This window comes from Cyprinodon tularosa, unplaced genomic scaffold, assembly GCF_016077235.1.
Source record: "Cyprinodon tularosa strain WSP-4 unplaced genomic scaffold, ASM1607723v1 ctg509, whole genome shotgun sequence".
Classification (NCBI taxonomy): domain Eukaryota; kingdom Metazoa; phylum Chordata; class Actinopteri; order Cyprinodontiformes; family Cyprinodontidae; genus Cyprinodon; species Cyprinodon tularosa.
The window spans coordinates 433,411-453,268 of NW_024039240.1; the positions used below are offsets into that span (position 1 = coordinate 433,411).

Sequence of the window (19,858 nt, forward strand, 5' to 3'; positions counted from 1 at the left end):
CACTACCTGGCTGCATATGCTGCTGTCTTGATATGAAACTTTTCTTATGATTGCCGATCTTTTCCTCTTAATGTTTGAGCTTCAACAGCTCTTCTCTCATGTCTTCAGGCATATCCCTCTTAAATGATAATACTTGTCCGCACTTTATATTTTTTGGATCAAAGGTATAAAACTTAATGTAAACTTTCTCAATAGTATTGAAAAAAAAAAACCCTAATTAAAAGGTTTAAATTGTGTGCAAGATTTTTGTCTTGCTATACAGGTTGACTATTTCAATTTATATATAGAATCTAATGTCTGCTTCCTGAAGAGAGATTTACTAAATGACTGATAAAAAATGTAAGCTACAGTTAGTTTTGACCTGAAACTTTTGGCTTCTATATTATACTTACATTTTTTTATTTAAAATGATTGAATCATGAATTTTCAGTTTGTATTTTAAGCTTGGACCGACAGACTGTTTGGCTTGATTTCAGAAATATGACGGTTAGGACTTAGCATGGTTATTATTTTCTTACTAAATATAAGTACTGACTTATACAGAAGAGGATTAGGGCCACTGAAAAAATAAAAAAAGTTAACTGATTTTTAAAAATTGTTTCAGTTTAATATGGAGAAAAAAGTCAGAATTCTGACTTTAATCTCAGAATTTTTAATTTAATCTCAGAATTCTGACTTTAATCTAAGAATTCTGACATTAGTCTGAGATTTCTGACATTTTTTTTTCAGAATTCTGACTTTAATCTCAGAATTTTGACTTTAAGAATTCTAACTAATCTCTGAATTTTGACTTTAATCTGAGAGTTCTGACTTTTCTCTCAGAATTCTTATTTTAATCTCAGAATTCTGACTGTAATCCCTGAATTCTGACTGAATTCTGACAGCTAACAAACATGTTAGTATCAAGCTGTAGGCATGTCTGCTTTAGAAACTAGCTCTTCTTTTAATCATTAAAGTCAGAATTCTGACTTTTTTTCTCATACTGAATTAAAATGTTAAAAAAAAGTTAACTCTTTTTGCCTTTTTCAGTGGCCCTAATTCTTTTCCGTACTGCAACATGCACGATGTTGCAGAATATTTTTTAAAAATTAAACGTCATGCTCTTATTTTGAACATTTCCAGACCTGAAGTGGCTTCGCTATCTTTTCTCTCGCGCTTGTAACGGTCCTCATCAGCTGTCAATACGGACCTGAACTAAAAGCCTGCGCAGCAACCTTTAAAAATAACTAAAAACAATGACAGACGGAGCAAAATCAGAGACAACACTCCGGAACAAAAAGCAGCGTTAGCAGACTTTTAGGTAAGTTTGCTGCTGTGTTCTGACTCAGTGTCTGTTCCCGTTAGCCTATTAGCAGCTAACGGAGGATAACGTTAGCTTTACTTAGCCTGTTCGTCCAGACAAATGTCTCCCGTTTTTAACTTCAGCTCTTACATTTTTATTTTTCTGTTTTAAAGCGAGGTAATTTATATCATTTACAATGTTGACACGGTGTTCCTGTTTACATATTTGCACAAAAAGAACCAACTAGTCTGTAGGGAAACCAGACAAAGGTGTTTTATTCTACAGGAGTAGAGGGGGGCAGTGTCTGCTGGGCTGTCACTGACTAGAGAGCAGAAAAGATGGTTTTCTTCTGTGACTGCCCTCACACCTTCTGTTAATACAAAACAGAATACAAATACAGAGCATCCGCCGAGCTGGATTTAGCTTATTTTCCCCTTTCCTTCATATTCAAATCCAGATGAACTGATGTTGGGTAGAAAAGCAGAACAGTAAAGGGCGTGTAGTCCGATCTTCAGTTAAAAATAATAAACATTTAGCTTATCCTATGCATTTGTGCTAAAAAGTAAACAGCTTACACTAAAAAGCTGGTTTCTTGTTTATAAAAATGTTGAAATAAGGCGGGGGGTGTTAGTGTTTATATCCTCTGTTAAAATATGTAGTTTAAATGATCAGTTTTAACTTTAAGAGGTAAGGAATCTTCATTGGTTAAACTGTAAATATACAACCAATTTGCAAATATATTTAAATTATATGGATTATTATAGGATGTAAGATGAACTGTGTTGAATATTCATTCATTTAAAGTAATAGTTATGTTTATTATGGGAACACCCCACTGATGTTCTCTGGCTTGTTCTGTGGGATCCCATTGTGTTTTCATGACATAAGGTCCATCCTTTGAGCTGTGGTTCTGTTATGAGGCCATCCCTGTTTGGGATGTGGCTGGAAAAGCTCCAGAAGGATGCAACCAAGCGGAGCGGGCTCGTCCTGAGTGACCCAGCTCCTCGACTTTTCTTTGGCACAGAATCCAGACCGTTTGGAGTCATTGATTTATAAGGTGCTAATTCACAACACATGCTGTGCAAATTAAGCCAAGCAGCACTATAAGGTCAGATATGTCCTAATGCACAGCTAGATATGTATACCAGGGCTGCAAAAAACTACTATTTTGCAAATTGATTAATCTGTCGACAATTTTTTTCGATTAATTATGGGATAGCAAAAGGTTCCTTAAAGAAGACTTTTTATTAAATTAAACCAGGTGAAACTAAAAAGTTTCCACTTGAGGAGTTCTGGATAGAGCATAGTGATAGAAGAAAAAGTTGTTTTTTATCTTAAATGCAAAATGTTCCATTTTTTTTTTAACGATTTTGGTATACTTACTGTTCTAAGTTGGATGCTCTGTCAGCTACAGGCATGTTTTAGTCTCTATACTCCAGTTAACGATTAATCAATTACTAAATTAGTTGACAATTATTTCAATAATCAATTAATCATTATTAATCTATTTTATTAGGTACACCTCAGAATGGTTCTATCTTATTGTGGCATGTTGCAGCAAGATCTGGGAAACACTCCTGGGGTCTAAAAACATCAGACATTCTCGATGGGAATCTCTTATTTTACTAAAAGACAAAGAAACTCTTATTAGACTGAGGTCTGAAAGTTGTTGGATTATAGTCAGTTTTATTTTATATCCAAGAAACCAGCTTAGGATAATGAGGTTGAACCTTTTGACTTGTTTCATTTACTTGCTGAAAATCAACAATCTCAGGTGTGATGCTGAGTTTGGTTGACTCCCAGTTAAAGCCAGGGGCCCATAGTCAGCCAAAATGAGAAAATGTATTCATAATTTTATGTTTATTTGTATTAGTGTATTAGACGTCCATATCTGGTTTAAGGTTTAGTGACTGAGAAGGGGAAAGGAGATAGGTGGCCTAATTATAAAGATAAAAGGCTTAGTAAGGAATCAATTGCAAAATTTTCCTAACACTTTTTGCACCAGCAGTTTGGTTTGAGGAGCAAAAGTTTGAGTTGTTGTCTGAAATGACATTAAAAACTGCATCAGAAGATATTTTTGTGTAAATAATTTCTCTAGTCTTTGTGTTGCTTTGGTCAGGTTATAATTTTGCACAGTAATTTTTCTGTGTCTAAATCAGAAATTCATTTACTTTTACTGTATTCTTCCTTCTCAGGCGTGGCAGGCTTTTTAATGCTGCTTTCACCTTCATTCATTTAGTCATTTAACACGTTCACGCCAGCCAAGCTGTCAAATCCTACCACCACTGTTCGGTCTGCCCTGTTTTCCCCCTGACTCTAAAATGGGTCAGCCTTTCTGTGCTCCTGCAGGCCGGTAAACATCAGCGTCGGAGGAAGCCATGCCAGTGGAGAGTGGGAGCAGTGGCGCCGCCCGCCAGGCCAAGCAGAAGAGGAAGTCTCACAGCCTCTCCATCCGCAGGACCAACAGCACAGAGCAGGAGCGCTCTGGTCTGCAGAGAGACCTGCTGGAAGGACAGGTGATTATCGCTGCTTCAGAAACACTTTTTATGGCCTAGAATGTAAACTCAAATCACTGAAATATCCTGCTTAGCAACTTTTGTCACTTCCATAAATGTTTCTCTCCTCCTGTTTAAATGTCAAGCTGCTCTCCTCCTGCCTGTCGTTATTAGCTAGCTGTCCTGCTGTTGCTGTCTGCACCAGTAAGCACTCATCTTGTAAGCCTAAGCCAATTAGGTTTTAATGCAGTGTTTAGAGGACCTTATTGCTGGCTTAAGCACGCCACAATTACTGCATTATTGATGTAAGGTTATTTTCATTTAGCTGAAAACAGCTGGATGTTGGGCTGCTTTTGGCTTTAGTGTTGTACACAGCGGATTGCTTGGTTGGAGGCCCTTTTTAACTGCTGTTTATCAGGAACTGAAGCTTTTGGAATCTATTCTGAATCTTTGGATGCTGAATAAATCCAATGTCTTCATGTTTACTTTCAAAATACAGATTAAACTGAAGTAAAAGAGGAAGAGTTGATTGGCTTCAGTCATGCTTGTGTTGAAAAGGAAGGAATACCTTCATGTCAGACTAAAATGTCCTCAATGGCCTTCTTCTGTTTTAACAGTCAACATCCAAACCACCAAGTTCTACAGATTTTCTCACAAAGGGCTGAATAAAATATTATATTATTGAATTTATCTGAAAAATTTTATTAAACTTTATTTTAAAAAACTTTAACCAGACATTTTTCCCCTAGAAATTCAGCTTAATGCTTTTATTGTCTAACGTATAGCTGTAATTGTTTAGAATCAAACAGATAATGAAGTAATTTCAATAGAAATGAATCAAATGTATTTCTATGATCTTAATTAGTTTTTTAGTTAGCTTTACTCAAATAGCTTTAATGAACATTGTGTTTTATTATATTGTAACAGTCTGTACAACAGGAAGGATTAAAAAGAAATGCATGCATGTTATGAAGTGAAATATTTGACCTGAGCCAACCAGGGGAATATTGGCTGATTGGTCGCTGCAACAATAAAATCTACATTTGGAGTGACATAAACTTCATTGAGAAATTAGTTACATTTTTTAACAATTCTTTTTGTCATTCTGAATATTTTGCAATATTTCTGAGTAAATCATATTTGTTAAGATCAAAAGTAGCAAACATTTTTTTTTTACTGCTGTAGCTGATCTTTTTCAAGTTGAATTTGCAGCAGTGGTTAGATTAATGCCACCTCATACGATGTATTCTCAAGTAAAGCTGAGTACAGAGATAAGCTGAAATTCATCTGGATTTTGGACTTTATTTGGTTTATTTTTAGATCATTGCCCTAAATTTCCCATAGAAAATCTCCCACTGTCTATTTAACAGTTTCAGTACATTTTTCATGTGTTACTTTTCTACATCAACTAACTAATAAATGCTGCCTTGGACCGGAACCCAAGAGATATTATCAGAACAACAATCAGGATGAGTGTCCTTTAATATTTTGGTCTGAGGGAATGAGACACTGTTTTTGTTGTTCTTTTAGTTTAGTTTTTTCTTGTTTTTAATAAAAGCTAAACTTATTGAGATACCAGGATTTTAGCTAGGCTATACAAGTCTTTCAGGTTTTTTTTTTTAGTTCTTTTTTTGACCTAATTTGTTTGTGGCTCTTGATAAGTAATAGATGCATACAATTTTTTAAAAAATTTAAATACATAAAATATATTTCATTCTTAATGTGATTTTCTTATGGGCCAGAAAAGCATTTTTTATTGGAAAAGTAAAAAAGTTGATCCTAATGTCAGAGAACATACAGGTTTTCAGCTCTGTTTCTGGTCAGACATGTTTTAATCCTTTCCTCATGACCTTATTTTTTCACTCTGGTCCCTTTGGTTTCAGTCCTCTGATAATCTGGACTCCTTCATGAGAATGGAGGTAAGTTTTAGCTGCTTCCATGTTTCAGACAGTAGAACAGAACCCCTCATAGCTTTCAGAGCGGACGTAGGTTGTGTTAGAGCTCAGAGTAGGTGGTGTTGTGGATCTGAAAAAATCAGTCTGATGATTTTTTTGTATTTGATGCACCTTCTTTTCCAGTTCTGTGAAGTCTGTAGAGTTAGGATGTTATTTTGATTTGTTCAAAAATTTAAATCAACAGATTTATGTTAAACAGAAGAGGGAAAAACAGCAGAATGACAGAATGTACGAGAAACTTCAAATTATTTTTTTTTTCGGTGACTTTTTCTCAAGATACTCTGTTTGCCTTTAGCTATCCCACAATAAATATCCGTCTGTTATTTTTTAGGTGTTGTTTTGGGTGGGGGATTGGAGGTGTTTATGAAGCAAAATACACACCCGGTCAGTCACCAATATCATTAAGGAACTAACATGACCTGATGCACACACAGTGACACCAGGTGAACGATTCTGGAATGACAAATGAAGCTAATATTGTGTTCGGTCTGCAGAATAGGAGAGGAGAAAATGCTTGAAGAAAACATTCAGACATCCTAAATTAAATGCCTTTTGTAACACAACAGAGGCAGCCACTGAACTCAACATGGAGTTCTGATAATTATGACATACCAGTAGCAATATGGATTGCATAATGCTGTATGTAATTTCAATTTCTTTTTGAAAATGAGTTTTCTTTCATAGTTTCATACAAATATCTGATTTAAATGTGTTGTGCTAAATAACGGTTTTTTATAAGCTTTTTTATCATTTTGACATTAGTGGTTTTATACAAACATAATAAAAATGTTTTCATCTTCTTTTTTAAAAATGTTTTCAATGATATCAATATCAATCAATAATCCTTCTTTTTTTGTCTTTCCTTTTTGATCAATAATCATTATTGTCCAGTCCTAATTATGTAAATTTTACATAGGGATTTGATTGCCTGTTTTCAAGATGATCACGGTTTGTTAATCTAATTTAATGAATAGAGAAAACAAAGACTCAACATTTCTTTCCACTGTGCAATATTTCTCACTCTTCTTGTCTCAGATTCTTATTCCTCTATTGGTTCCTATCCTTTCATTTCTGCTCAGTGCTATCAGTGTCAGTCTGGCCACAGTCGGCAGATTGACTGGATTTCTTTTAAAAGCGTTCCAGTGAACATCAGTTCTGCTTCTCCTTCTGAAACAAAGAGGTGTACTCACTGCCTCCCAACCATATCTACGGAAGCTGACCTTTAGTATTACTGTTGACTCTGAACCTCAGCCTGCGGATAATGTTGGAATTAGCATTCCAGATTTAAAAGAAATCAATCTTTTATAGTAAATACAAAAAAGAGGTTAAATATATATATGTAATTGGATAGTGGTAGAAACTGCCAGTGAGTTACTTTATATCAGATATAAATCATTTTGGTATCATGAGCTCATATTGGTTGTATAATATTAACAAGTCTAAGCTTGATTGTTGGATCTGTGGGAACACATCCTGTCTGTGCTGTAAATGTACTGGAGTTAGGCCTCGCTTTTATTTCCTTCCTTCCTACAGGGATAAGAGGCTTTCTTTTGCTTTTACATTATTTCCTCTTGGATCCATTTTCTCTCTGCTGAACATGACAGCCTAAATGTGTTTGTTTCATTCTTTGCAGATTTCTTTGACATGTATGAAATTTCGAAGCAAACTGCTCTCTGGTGCCATTTTAACTAGCTTTTCGGGGTCTACTTCTCTCTTAAATGATTGATGTTGAAACTCTCTGTATATCATACCTTCTTCATCGATCTCTCAAGTGATAAAACCACTCATTTACATTTGCTCTTCTTCTTCATCTTGCAGGACACCAAACTGCCTCTCTCACTGAGGACCAATCTGTTGGACCTGTTCAGTCAGATCGAGAGAGAGTTTGAAAACCTCTACTTGGAAAACATTGAATGTAAGTTTTCCACAAAACCATAACCTGCCTCAATATTCTTCATAAATTTTATTTTTTATTGCTTCAAAATTTTAGCCATTTTTTTGGCTCTTAAAGTTTCGAGGCAACACCCAAAAAGTCAAATTCTGATGAAAATATAAAAAATAAATTTTAAACACCCATAATGTTTCAGCCACAAACTAATCAGCGTTCAAGTTTGAAGGTTTTTTATTTATTTTCCCTTCCAGTCATCATTATGCACACGGATGATGAGAGTCATATTAGCACTACAGCTTTCTGGAGAAGAGCTACAAAAAAGAAAAGTTAAATAAATTCCAAGCAGCTAAAGCTCTGTATAATAAAACCCAAATGATATGAATGCATGTTTTACACAGAGTAGAAATGAAAAAAAACAATGTTTTTTTGTTAAACTCTGTTTGGTGGGCTGTGCATATCGGCCCCGTCACTCAAAGGATTGTGGGAATCCATATAGATCCTAAGCACCAGATAGGAACAATCGGAGGTCTCTCTGCTCAACGAACTGTCCAGTAGAAGCATCCTGCCTTCTCCTACCTCCTTCCTCACTGCCAGCACTATTCAGACAGAACTTATTATGGCGACTGCTGAAACACTTCTAATTTGACTCAAGAGTCTTTACTTATTTGATAAATTTGGATGGACCCTGTGTTTGCTGCTTATATCTGCCCTTATAATCTTCTCCCTAAACTTCTTAAAGGTTTTGTCAGATTTCCAGAAAGCAGCTCCTCTCTTCCTTCTCTTCACTTCTGATACCAATATGAACACTTTCCAGCATATAATGCTACATTCAGACCGCACGCTTCAGAAGCAGCTTGCAGCAGGAGCAGCGCATGTTGATGCATCATGACGCATCTGAGCAGCTGAAGCAGCGCCTCATGAGCTTCTGAGCATCTGAGCCGCGTGACGTGCTTCACAAGCAGCAGCTGCTGGAGTTGGAAAAATTTAACTTTTGCTGCTTGATGCGCCACATCGACCAATCAGAGAAGCTGATCTGGGAGCTGGCAGGGAGACAGACACAGCGCTGCTGATGCAGAGCGATGTGATCACTCCACTGAAACAGTTTATTAACGCCTAAATTAATTAAAAAATTTGAAACCTGCCGGAAAAATATTTTTGCTTTGATTATTCTGCCTTCCATGTGCGAAAATTAGCAGAAAACCCCGAAGAGGCGACCGGGCCAGAGGCTGCCATTGAAGGAGATTTCCAGTGACAGGATCGCGGGTGTATGGGGGTTTGTGCTGGTCCGACAGCTTGAAGGCAGGATCGTAAGCTTGATGAACTGACTGCACAGATGAATTTTTTTCTCACTTAAAAACACATTTAAACTACTTTTTACCCACTGATCACAGCAAATATAGCAAAGCCGCTCTCTGCCATTAAACATAGCAGCAGCAGAAGCGTCAGACGCGTCTGGACACATTTTACTGGACGTGCTTCAGGAGAGTCAAAAATGCACTTGAGGCGCGTTGGACCTTAATGTGTACAGGCATAAAAAAGGAAGCTGCTTCGAGCGCTGGCGGTCTGAACGTAGCACAATCCTCTGCTGTTGTCAAACTGAAGCATGCTGTAACAAGACATGTTTGATTTTCAGTGCGCAGAGAAATCGAGTCCCTGAATGATCGTTTGGCTGCAGACGGACAGACAGTGGAAGGAGCAGATTTAGCTAAAGGAGCTCTTAAAACAAAAGGTGAATCATTTTTTTTAATGAAAAGTTGAAAGCAGATGTTTATGTCAGTTTATGAAAGGAAATATAATCTTTCTTTTCCCACTGCTAGTCCTTTTAGGTAAAAGCTGGGACAATGAGATACTGTCTATTAACCATTATAAAGTGGGTTTATGCAATTTTGATTTAGTTCAAATGTGCTTGTCAGCTTTAGAGCAAAAGGGAAAAGTCTGGTAAAAAAGCTGGACCTGATGAGTCCTCATCCTGTTAAATAAGCACTGTACGAACGGTCGGTTCAAACTAAGATGGAAGTGTCTTTTCACTAGGTTTATTAAATGTGGGTTATTTATGTAGGAGGGTCTAATGCAACATGTTGAATGGAATATGTGATCTAGGGACACATTTCCAGTAGTTAAAGAGGCAGAAATCAGGCTTTGAGAAAAGAGCTTATGTGTGTTTTATACTGGTTACATAAACATCTGTTTTAAACCGTAATATTTTAAGTTTAAATTTGTTGACCTGTTTCTGCTCTCTTCCGACTGCTTCATCATTACCTTTAACTGTTTCTAATGTACAGCAAGTCACAGCACCAGTCAGCTGTCTCAGAAGCTGAAAACAACCTACAAGGCCTCTACAAGCAAGGTATCAATTTTGCTGTCGCTGGTGAAAATGATTTAAATTTGGTTTAAAACGTCTTTTTCATGTTTTTGATTGTCTTTTGGAAGAAAGGAAATAATTAATTGACTATCATAGAGAGATGAGTAGAAGACGCCTGTGTGCTCATCAGTAAAACATGAATGATGTGTGAATGTTAAACAGTGGAACTACTGTCTTTTTCACCTTTTTTTTACTCATAGCCGCGTTCAAATTCTTGCCATGCCAGAGTAGTAGGCGGATCCCGCAACTTCAACGTACCCAGTTGGGAGTTGTGGGGCGGAGACTCATGGGTAACTTACACATTTCTCCCCCTTGTGTGCCAATATGCATGAACAGCCCAGCCAGGGGGACGACATTTCCTCCCCTCGAGACTTGGTCATTCAAATGTAGGAGTTTGAGCTTTTCTTTTATCCCTTCGGCGTGAGATAAAACCTGACCGTCTCTTATCTCACTAACTGGCTTGTTTTTTCAGTTGCAACTCCCTGACTTTAATTTAGCTTCTTGTTGGCATTCACATAATGGTACACTGTGGAGACATCTTTAGTGTGGAGCGGCTGTTATTTTTAAATGCTTTTCATTCCCAAAGTAGGAAATTTAAGCAAAAGGAGCATTCAGATAATCACTCAAAGCGCAGTGTGCAGTCTGCTTGGTCAGGTCACATTTACTAGAATACAGAACAGGTAGGGCCTGTTTGCAACAAACAATCAGGTCTTTGGAAAGGTTGATCAGAGCAATCTATCCTCCACCCTGGATTTTTACAGCCCTAGGTGGCAGGAAAAGATCAGCTAATGTCTCTCAGACCCCACACATCCTGGACACAAACTGTTTAGGGTGTCGTTTGCTAAAGCTAGCTGCCTGGGAGTCTGCCCCAACATACAGTTAGTCACAATAAGAGTAATAGGACTACTTTTCAACATCTATAAAGAAAGGTGTTGGAGGAGCCCAGCTGACATTTCAATTCAGGATAGACCAGATGAAGCTACTATTATAATAAAAAAAGCAGAGAGCATAAAGTTAGAGGTTGAAATAACAATTACTGCAGAATGGTAGAAAAGAGAGTGATGAAAATGGGTCTCTATGTCATCCAGCAGTCAAAGCCTAAAGCAGCATAAGTATAGAGATAGCTCAGGATAACCTGAGGCCTACTAACTATGAGCTTTTTCAAAAATGAAATTTTTAAGCCTTGTATTAAATGTAGACAGACAGACATGAAGTTCTGTTTTGGGCTTTCTGCTAACTGTGCTGCTTGTCTGTTTTATGCTGTGATGTAATCTGGATTGATAGTCTAATCATGGCCATATCAGAAATAAGTTAAATCCATCTTTGGCCATAGCAGACTGCACACATTAATGCTCTAAACTGTAGCACATTAACAGCTGCGTGCTTTAAAGCTTTACTCTGCAGTGCTGAAGCCATAAACTCCCTCAGTCCCTGCTGCTGCTTTTTAAACGGCATTCTCCTGCATCAGTATTCAGTTGGAATTAAATCTCGCTCATTACCGTCATCTACAGATGAATTTATTCATTTTGCATTTATGCCTCATTATATTCCCTCGGTTTGCTGCTCTTGGAGTCTTCTCCCTAACAGTCTCCTCCGGTAACAGCAGCTTATCCATCCGCTGGATTTCTTTATTTGAGTACAGAGGAGAGAAATATTTTCCCACCCTGTCTCTGTTATACAGGAAGAATACATTTTTTTCTTTTTTTAGATGAATGATGTTTTTTTTCTCCTCTTTCCTTTCAGTCTGAACTTATTTAGCAGTCTGTGTCCAAAACGCAGCCGGACTCCTGTTTGTATCATTCCCATCTTTAATGTAAACACCGCAATCGAACCTTGAGTCAACTGATCCATTAATGATAACAGGTTTCTTATTTCACCAGCTTCCACCCTCTTTAGATACTTTTATTTTTGCTGTTTTGGATTGAATTTGCTTTGATCTACTGATACAGAATAATGGAACCCATTTATGTTAATTTGATATTTATTTTGCTATAAGCAGACGGTTTTTGTTTTCTGCATCAGGTTTGGAGAATTTAAAGCTACTTTTTTTGACTTTAGTTAATTATCCTTAAAAGCTAATGGTAAATATGGAAACAAAGCTTCTTAGCCCTGGCCTCTTACAAGGACCCTGCAGAGCATCTCCTCAGCAACCCCCAGTTCCTGCTTCCTCCCTTACAACAAGATTCCTGCACAGCTCTGGAAAAACTTAAATGGGATCAGTTAAAGACAGAGAAAGAAGGTCCCTGCTGCAGCTCGCAGGACGGGGAAACATGTCTACTCCAAATGTCCAGTTTTTGTCCTTCAGTGAAATTACAGTAGGTTAAAGTTGGACTTAAATCAGCAGATGTTCGCTCCAGGCAACGAGGGCCGTTCATCCAGTGTGCTGTCATAGAGACTATAACATTACCACCACCATGATCATTACAGTGCTGTTTCCCTCAACTAAGATAGTATTGTTAATATTTGAAATCTATGGAAATATGTTGGTTCAATTGGGGGGATAAATTATTGAGTTTGTAAATTGACCTTAGGCAAACCCTGAGACTTTAGATGAGTAATTGTTTTAGAGCAAATAAATACCGCTGAATGATTATTAGTGACTGCTGTATATTTAATAATATAACACATTGTGTTTCTTTAGTTCACTTCCTATTGACGTACATCTGAATATTATATAAAATGTTTGGTCTCATTATAGCTGTACAGTAACACAATTCAGCATTGATCTCATAGTATTTTGATTACATAAACTGGAAACCTATATATATAAACACATGACAATTTTCCATAGGAATTTTAATTTAAAATGTGATATTAATAAAATTTAATGTTATAATCTGGTGTGCTGACTTTTGAGAAGCTCTCTGTTTATGTATTTTGAACAACTGGAATTGGTTGATGGTCCCTAAATGAACAACTGGGTTTAGGAGTTAGTACACAGAGTCTTTGTACCTCCTTTTCCTGTAAATACAGGGCATGAAAAGCCATCGCTGCCTGGGCCCCCACATGGTTAGAACGTCTGTTTAGGTGGGATAGTCAGCACGTTTCACTGAGGAAAGTTGGAAGAAAGGAGAAGGACTTCTAGTTGAAACGGAGCCCCTGTCAGCTGCAGGCAGGGTTTTGGAAGATTATTCAAATTAAGATTAAATCAAACTGTATTTTACAGCTTTTAAAATCAATCATTTAAATAAAGAGATGGTAATTAAAGTGAAAGATGAAAATGTTTTCTATGCTCCCAACATGACAAAACAAAATGAAAAGCAGCTGATTCCATTTTAGGAGGCTGTGTTCAGGAACCCTGTTGTTGGATTTTCTCTGTTCTTTTCTAACATCTGTGTGGCATCACTGTCAGATTGTGTCCAGTTTCAAAGCGACCACAACCAGAGCAGTTTGCCAGCTGGTCAAGGAGTATGTTGGCCACAGGGACGGCATCTGGGACCTCAGCATCACCAGGACCCAGCCTGTGGTCCTGGGTACCGCCTCTGCTGGTACGTCCTGAGTTATTCATTTGGTTTGGGGTTTATTTTATCACCCATTTCTGCTTTTATTCAGCAGAAATTCAATATTTAAGCCTAGTCTGCTGTTTTTATATTCCTTTATGACCAAAATAAGAACCTTGATTGATATTCTGTCACTTATTTTAAAGACTTGTATGAAATCTCAACATTAAGATTTTATTCTGGTAGCGTAATTAAAACTTTAGTTTGAAAGAAAATAGCTACAATAACAAATTTATTTGAAATAAAGCTTTTCAGTGAACTTATTTTATTGCCCAGTTTAATATAACACTAAATGAGTCGACACAGATACCTATTTCAGCCAGCCACTGGCTTCTAGGCTGTATATCTTTAGGGAGGTGAAAAAACTCGCAATAAGGGGCATTGCTTCTTCATCAGGTTTCTATAACATTCCTGTATTCTTCCTTTGCTCAGGACAGGAAAAAACCTTTTCAGACCTTCTTTCCCCTGCACAGACTTTTATGTTTTCTAACTGGTGCATCAACTTCAACTGTATTATTTACTCATATGAGATAAAGATTAAACTGTCAACTACAAGCAATCAAGGTGAGCTTAGTGTGAAACAAAGGAGGTATTGATGGAAAAGTACATCGTATACAATGGTCAGCATGGTGGAGGATCTGGGATTCTGTGGGCCTTTTTCTCCTTCTAAAGCCTTTAAAACCCTGTAGCCTTGTTATTTTAGTTCTAAATCAGGCGCATTCTTCCAGAAAACATATATGTTTTTTCATTTTACTCTTTTCAGTGGGATTATTCTGTAAAAATAATCATAGAAAAGGTTTACCAGATCTTTATTTCATGGTCATCTCAGTCCCTAGACCTACTGCGTATAGAAAACCTATTTAGAGAGCAGAAGAGAAGAGGGATTATATTGCAAAGGACTCTGGATCACCTACAGGGATTAAACGGAGCGAAAGACTCAAGCATTCTTCTTTTTGGTGTGAATTAATGGAACATCATTAAAGAAGAGAACATTTCATCCTCTTAAGCAAACTATATACAAAAGTATAATAACTATTATTAAAGAATTTCCCAGAAAATCTTTAAATGTTTTACTGTGTGATTAAGTGTTAGGATGTTTAATATCCTTACTAACTAGTCTGGATCTATAGTTTCACTCAGTAAGTTTGAAAAAATGCTTTGTGTTTTCTCTTTAAATCCATTCCATTCTGATTTTCTTTTATTCATTTAAACAGACCACACAGCGATGCTGTGGAGCATTGAGACCGGAAAGTGCCTCCTCAAATACCTGGGCCACCAAGGATCAGGTAGGATTCAATAGACCTGAAGTTAGAAAGTTTGGTTCATGGTTTTTGTTGTTCTAGCCATATTAAACTGTATTGGACTGTATAGAAACAGTACATGAGCTATCTTAAATGTTTGGTCTAATCTGACACAATGCATCTTTGTTTTTCTGCAGTTAACTCCATTAAGTTCCACCCCACTGAGCAGATGGCTCTAACAGGTATAGCTTTATTACTGTGCTTATTCCTCGAACTGATGACAAAGTCTTGACTGGAGAATTTATCCCTAACTATTGATGTATATTGGTGCCATGGCTCAGTAATCATTATACATGTTTTCATTTTACCCGGATTTGTTAAACTCTTATTTATTCAAAACTGCACTGTCTGAAGCAGAGAGGATGTATTTCTTATTTATATTTAGCTTAGATTTAGCTGCAGATACAATGGCTGCCTGCTCATAAATTTACTGCATCTGCTGCCGGTGTCTTCAGACTGGAATGAGTCTTGATGCACGAAAGATTGCCGCATGTAAAAGCGTTTTATATTCAAATTGTAAATCTGAATCCTAAATCTGGACAGTCTGTCACACAAACGCTGAAAGATGTTGGTATCATGAAGATTTTGTTGTTTACTTTAATATTTTTTAGTTTTTTTATGAACTTAACGGTTATTAAAGTCTCAGTCTCTGCCCTGCAGCCTCCGGAGATCAGACGGCGCACATCTGGAGATACATGGTGCAGCTCCCTACTCCCCAACCTGTTGCTGATACCGCTGTAAGCCTGATCTGTGTTTGTGTATCAGAGCGCTTCCTGCTGCTTCTAGAGCAGAATTCACTCACCTGTCCTTCCTGCCACTGCAGCAGACGCCCTGTGAAGACGATGTGGACTTCTCAGATAAAGACGACGCAGACGGTGAGGTTGAGGGACCCAACGACTGCCCATCGGTTCGCGTACCAACCACGACGCTCCGCAGCCATCAGGGGGTGGTGATCGCTGCTGATTGGCTAGTGGGAGGCAAACAGGTGGTGACGGCCTCCTGGGACCGAGCTGCTAACCTCTATGATGTGGAAACCTCAGAGTTGGTCCACTCGCTCACTGGTAGGAAGCAGAAAACGTTTCAGCTTACAGTCGGGTTTAGTTTAAAGCTTTGAAATAAATGTGTTTGTTTAGGTCATGATCAGGAGCTGACCCACTGCTGCACCCACCCCAACCAGCGCCTGGTGGTGACCTCATCCAGGGACACCACCTTTAGGCTGTGGGACTTCAGAGACCCGTCCATCCACTCTGTCAATGTCTTCCAGGGACACACAGAGTTAGTCTGACACAAACCTATCACATATCAGAGGGGGGAAAAAAGAAATAATTTTACAATGATTACTCTAGATTAAATATTTTATATTTCAATCATAAGCTTTAATGTATTTCCTGTTTTTTTATGTGACAGATCGATAGAAAGAGGTCAATAATTAAAAATAGTTTTTTTCTCTGCTTTAAAAAGTGGAGCTTGCATTTGCAACAATCCCCCTTTACCCTGATACCCAGGTATTAAATCCAGTTCAACACATTCCTCACAGGTAGTTCCTAATTACTAGTATTACTGCTGCTGTTTACTTGACCTTTATGCCTTTATGGAAGAATGGTCAGTAGAAAGCAAATGTTGAAGGCAAAATCAATTTAAAGTTGCTTTTCTGGGAAACGCCAGACATAAGAAACGGATGGAGATAAATCCAGGGTGGCTCTGAAAGAAAATCTGTTTGAGGAATAAGATTCAGCAAAGCATAATCGACTAACCAAATGGCCAATAATAATAGTTCAAATGTTTGAACGGTTCAGTTCTAAAACAATAAAGTTCAAACCTTCCCAGACATTTTCCATCCAGTCTGATGGATCCTGAGCTGTCTAATAAAGAACAGGAAAGAGTTTCAGCCTGTAGATGAATAAACCTTGTTGGAATAGCCCTGTTTCTCTCTTTTTTTTATGATGTTGTATTATTTATAATCATAAACCTGTTTTTGTTTTTATTGATAAACAAAAAATTTATCAAAATTAAATTTTCCTTAGTGACAAATTAAGGCACTGCTCTGTGGGAATCACATAAAATCCAAATAGGATGTAGTGAAGTTTGTGATTCCAAAATGAAAGAATTTCAAACAGGTTTAAAGGGTGTAAATACTTTTGCAAGGCCAGATGGATGTTGCTTCCTTTTAAAAAAAATCTAATCTAACTTTACCTAGCTTAGTTTTTTGACAGTTCTTCATATCATACTCCAGTTATCAGCCTGTGTAAAAAGTAAAATGTTTAGGTGTCTAGCGCCATCCTGTGAGCTAAATTTTTACATTTTTCTTGTAGTTGAATTAATTCCTTCTTTTAGATAAAAAAAAAAAAAAGTTTTGTGGGAGTAAAATCAGAGAAAAAAGAACAAAAAAAACCCATTCCCACTGGAAGAAACCAAATCATTGTTTTACTGACCTAATTGTTTATTATTATTCATCATTATTCATAGTAAGATTAACTGGTTTCAAAAGGAATCTAAAAACTTCTGTAGATGCCATCCTGCATATTTAATCATTAAAAATGTTGCTGTTTCTCCAGCTGTTTGACCAAACCTGTTTCCTGGTCCTCTGCAGCACTGTGACGTCTGCCGTCTTCACCGTGGGAGATAACGTGGTGTCAGGCAGCGATGACCGCACCGTCAAAGTGTGGGACCTGAAGAACATGAGGTCGCCCATAGCAACCATCCGCACAGACTCTGCTGTCAACAGGTGGGTGAGCTGCAAACATGCTGATACTCTGCAGCACAGAACCAGGAGGCACTATGCTTAGCAGGGCAAAAGGATCCACCCTTTAGTTTTCACATGAGCCTTGAATAATAATTGTTATAAACATCAACAGCTCCTTTAAACTTGCTCTCCACACCAGTGCTGCAGTTAACGGGAATCCTTTATTGTAATTACTGGGGATGTATTGCTTTTTATCATTCTACTTCCTGTTTCTCATCAGGATCAGCGTGTCTGTGAACCAGAAAATCATCGCCCTTCCCCACGACAATCGGCAGGTCCGACTGTTTGATATGTCCGGAGTGCGACTGGCTCGACTCCCACGGAGCAACAGACAGGTTGGTCAGCAAAACGGACATGAAAACACTACAACAGTTAAATGGAAACAGGAGCATAATACTGTGGTTGGATGGTCAGTTCATCAGATAATAGATATGAAGAAGATGAAACAGTGGGGGAACCCTTCAATAAAATCTTTTGCTTAGCTTATAAATAAATATCTACGTCATTGTGATGGAGTGTAAAAACAGTTGAAAAAGTCTTAAAGTCATAGGGAAATCATATTTAAATGTCAAATCATTCTGGCTTACACATGTTAATAAATGTACTCTTTATCAGATGATATTGTCCCAAAATTTAGAAAATTTCTGTTTAAAAAAAAAATCTTGTCTTAAAATCTGTGGGGTTTTTTGTTATCTTATGCAGCCAGTTAGTTATATGTCAGCCTGAAAACCTAAATTCAGCCAATCGCATATCAACGGTCATCTGTCAATCAATTTTTTTTTCGGTCATAGACTCTTGATTCATATGTCTAAGCTAATATACGCAACAGTTGAAATAAGAAATAATAATAATTTACTTTACAATTGAGTTCAGTCCCAGTGTTCACTGGGATGGACGTCTGTCTTCAGCAGGCAAGCTAACAGAACTGGCAGCGTTGCGAGGCAAGGGCTCAAACATGTACGGCTGTAAGCCTTCTACACCAAACCAAGCTTCTGCCCCTCTGGCGTCTTTTTCCACAACATCTTTGTTCTCGCTTTCCTCCTCTAAATAAAAAATGGATGACGGAGGAGACTCATTCATGACCTCCGACACAAAACTCTCCTTTTCTTGCATGTTTCTGCTGTCCATAGAGTTCCTTGACAGTGACGTTGCTGAGTCACCAATTTAGTGCTAATTGGTCCCAATGGGAAATTCCATTGGGAACCTACTAGCACAAAGTTGCTAACTGGTTAGCAAGATGCTTCCGAGACAACATCTACAATCAAACTTGCTTGTGAACCTTCCGCCACAGCAATCCCGCCCCCTTGATAAACGACCAATCACATTCACTTTATTCACTCTTGTAAAGTCGTGCACCATTTGGGAGAATTCGGAAATGCAACGGTTGGAACAGCCGTTTCCCCACAACTTTAATCATTTCCTAATGCTGGATAAATGTGGAAAATAAAAAAAAAGTCTTAATTTATTAATACCCTCTCATATTCCCTAAACTATTTGTAAATAATTATTGAAAGACTGACCAACTACTTGGCATTCTGAGAATCTTGTCTCTGGAAATTTGGACATAAATGAAATGCAGGTCCAAGCTCAATCATGAAAGCTGAGATTACAGGAGATCCAGGAAAATATTAAATCTATGTTGAATTTTGGATTGAAAGGCTCTGTAGATTGCTGTGGGGTCAAATCTGCTGACTGGTTGTTGTTGTTTAGGGTCATCGTCGGATGGTTTGCTGCTCCGCCTGGTGCGAGGACAACTCCACCTGCAACCTGTTCACCTGTGGCTTCGACAGGCAGGCCATCGGCTGGAACATCAACATCCCGGCTCTGCTGCAGGAGAAATGATCTCCTCCTCTTTCTTCTTCTTCTTTCCATTGTTAGCAGTGAAATCTCACCCACAGCGTGCGTTGGTGTCTTGTTGGTCTTAAAGACGGATGTAAGCAGTTTAGTTTAGATGTTTAGTGACTCATGGCTGACAGGATGGAGTCTGTTTGATTAAAATAAAATGAAGTCCTCAGAGACTTTTCACAAGCTGAGGGGCTTTATAAGCATCAGTCTCACTGTTTTTCACTGTAAGGAACAAAAGCAAACCTCTGAACCACTCACTGATGAAAGCACAAACATGTAGAGATGCTCCTTCTTCCTGAAGGTTAACGCAGGACACATTAGTCTGAAGCTCAACGTTTAGATTCTCTGTGCTGCTTGTATCTGCTTCCTGCTGCAAACACCAAATCTAATGTGTGCCACTAACAGCAGATTAAAGGAAACATCTGTGAACTTTTCTGGCTTGGTGTTTTGTTTTTTTCACTTTAATTTTTGATGTATATTCATT

The 19,858-nt window shown here is 37.8% G+C and overlaps 1 protein-coding gene across 8 annotated transcripts; it reads left to right on the forward strand.

Annotated features, from left to right (window-relative positions):
- Nucleotides 1-1,133: 1,133 nt before the first annotated feature.
- On the forward strand, nucleotides 1,134-19,808 carry LOC119795316 (WD repeat-containing protein 37). 8 transcript variants are annotated; one of them, XM_038303247.1, is made up of 16 exons: nucleotides 1,134-1,300; nucleotides 3,613-3,798; nucleotides 5,661-5,696; nucleotides 7,551-7,647; nucleotides 9,257-9,352; nucleotides 9,906-9,970; nucleotides 10,186-10,275; nucleotides 13,338-13,473; nucleotides 14,700-14,771; nucleotides 14,924-14,968; nucleotides 15,447-15,523; nucleotides 15,610-15,847; nucleotides 15,920-16,061; nucleotides 17,377-17,511; nucleotides 17,750-17,864; nucleotides 19,240-19,808. In XM_038303247.1, the coding sequence occupies exons 2-16, from the start codon at nucleotides 3,661-3,663 to the stop codon at nucleotides 19,369-19,371; spliced, it is 1,614 nt and encodes a 537-aa protein (XP_038159175.1). In that variant the 5' UTR covers nucleotides 1,134-1,300; nucleotides 3,613-3,660; the 3' UTR covers nucleotides 19,372-19,808. The 8 variants fall into 8 exon arrangements, with proteins under 8 accessions (XP_038159175.1, XP_038159174.1, XP_038159176.1 ...); XM_038303246.1 differs by having other exon boundaries at nucleotides 3,632-3,798; XM_038303248.1 differs by having other exon boundaries at nucleotides 3,632-3,798; nucleotides 15,613-15,847.
- Nucleotides 19,809-19,858: the final 50 nt, after the last annotated feature.

What these genes read in the sequence shown, in the direction of transcription:
- LOC119795316 (XM_038303247.1), top strand. Translation starts at nt 3,661, where the DNA reads ATGCCAGTGGAGAGTGGGAGCAGTGGCGCCGCCCGCCAGGCCAAGCAG. An exon ending in AGGAGCTCTTAAAACAAAAG is followed by an intron (nt 9,353 to 9,905) that starts GTGAATCATTTT and finishes TCTAATGTACAG; the next exon opens with CAAGTCACAGCACCAGTCAG. An exon ending in AACCTGTTGCTGATACCGCT is followed by an intron (nt 15,524 to 15,609) that starts GTAAGCCTGATC and finishes CTGCCACTGCAG; the next exon opens with CAGACGCCCTGTGAAGACGA.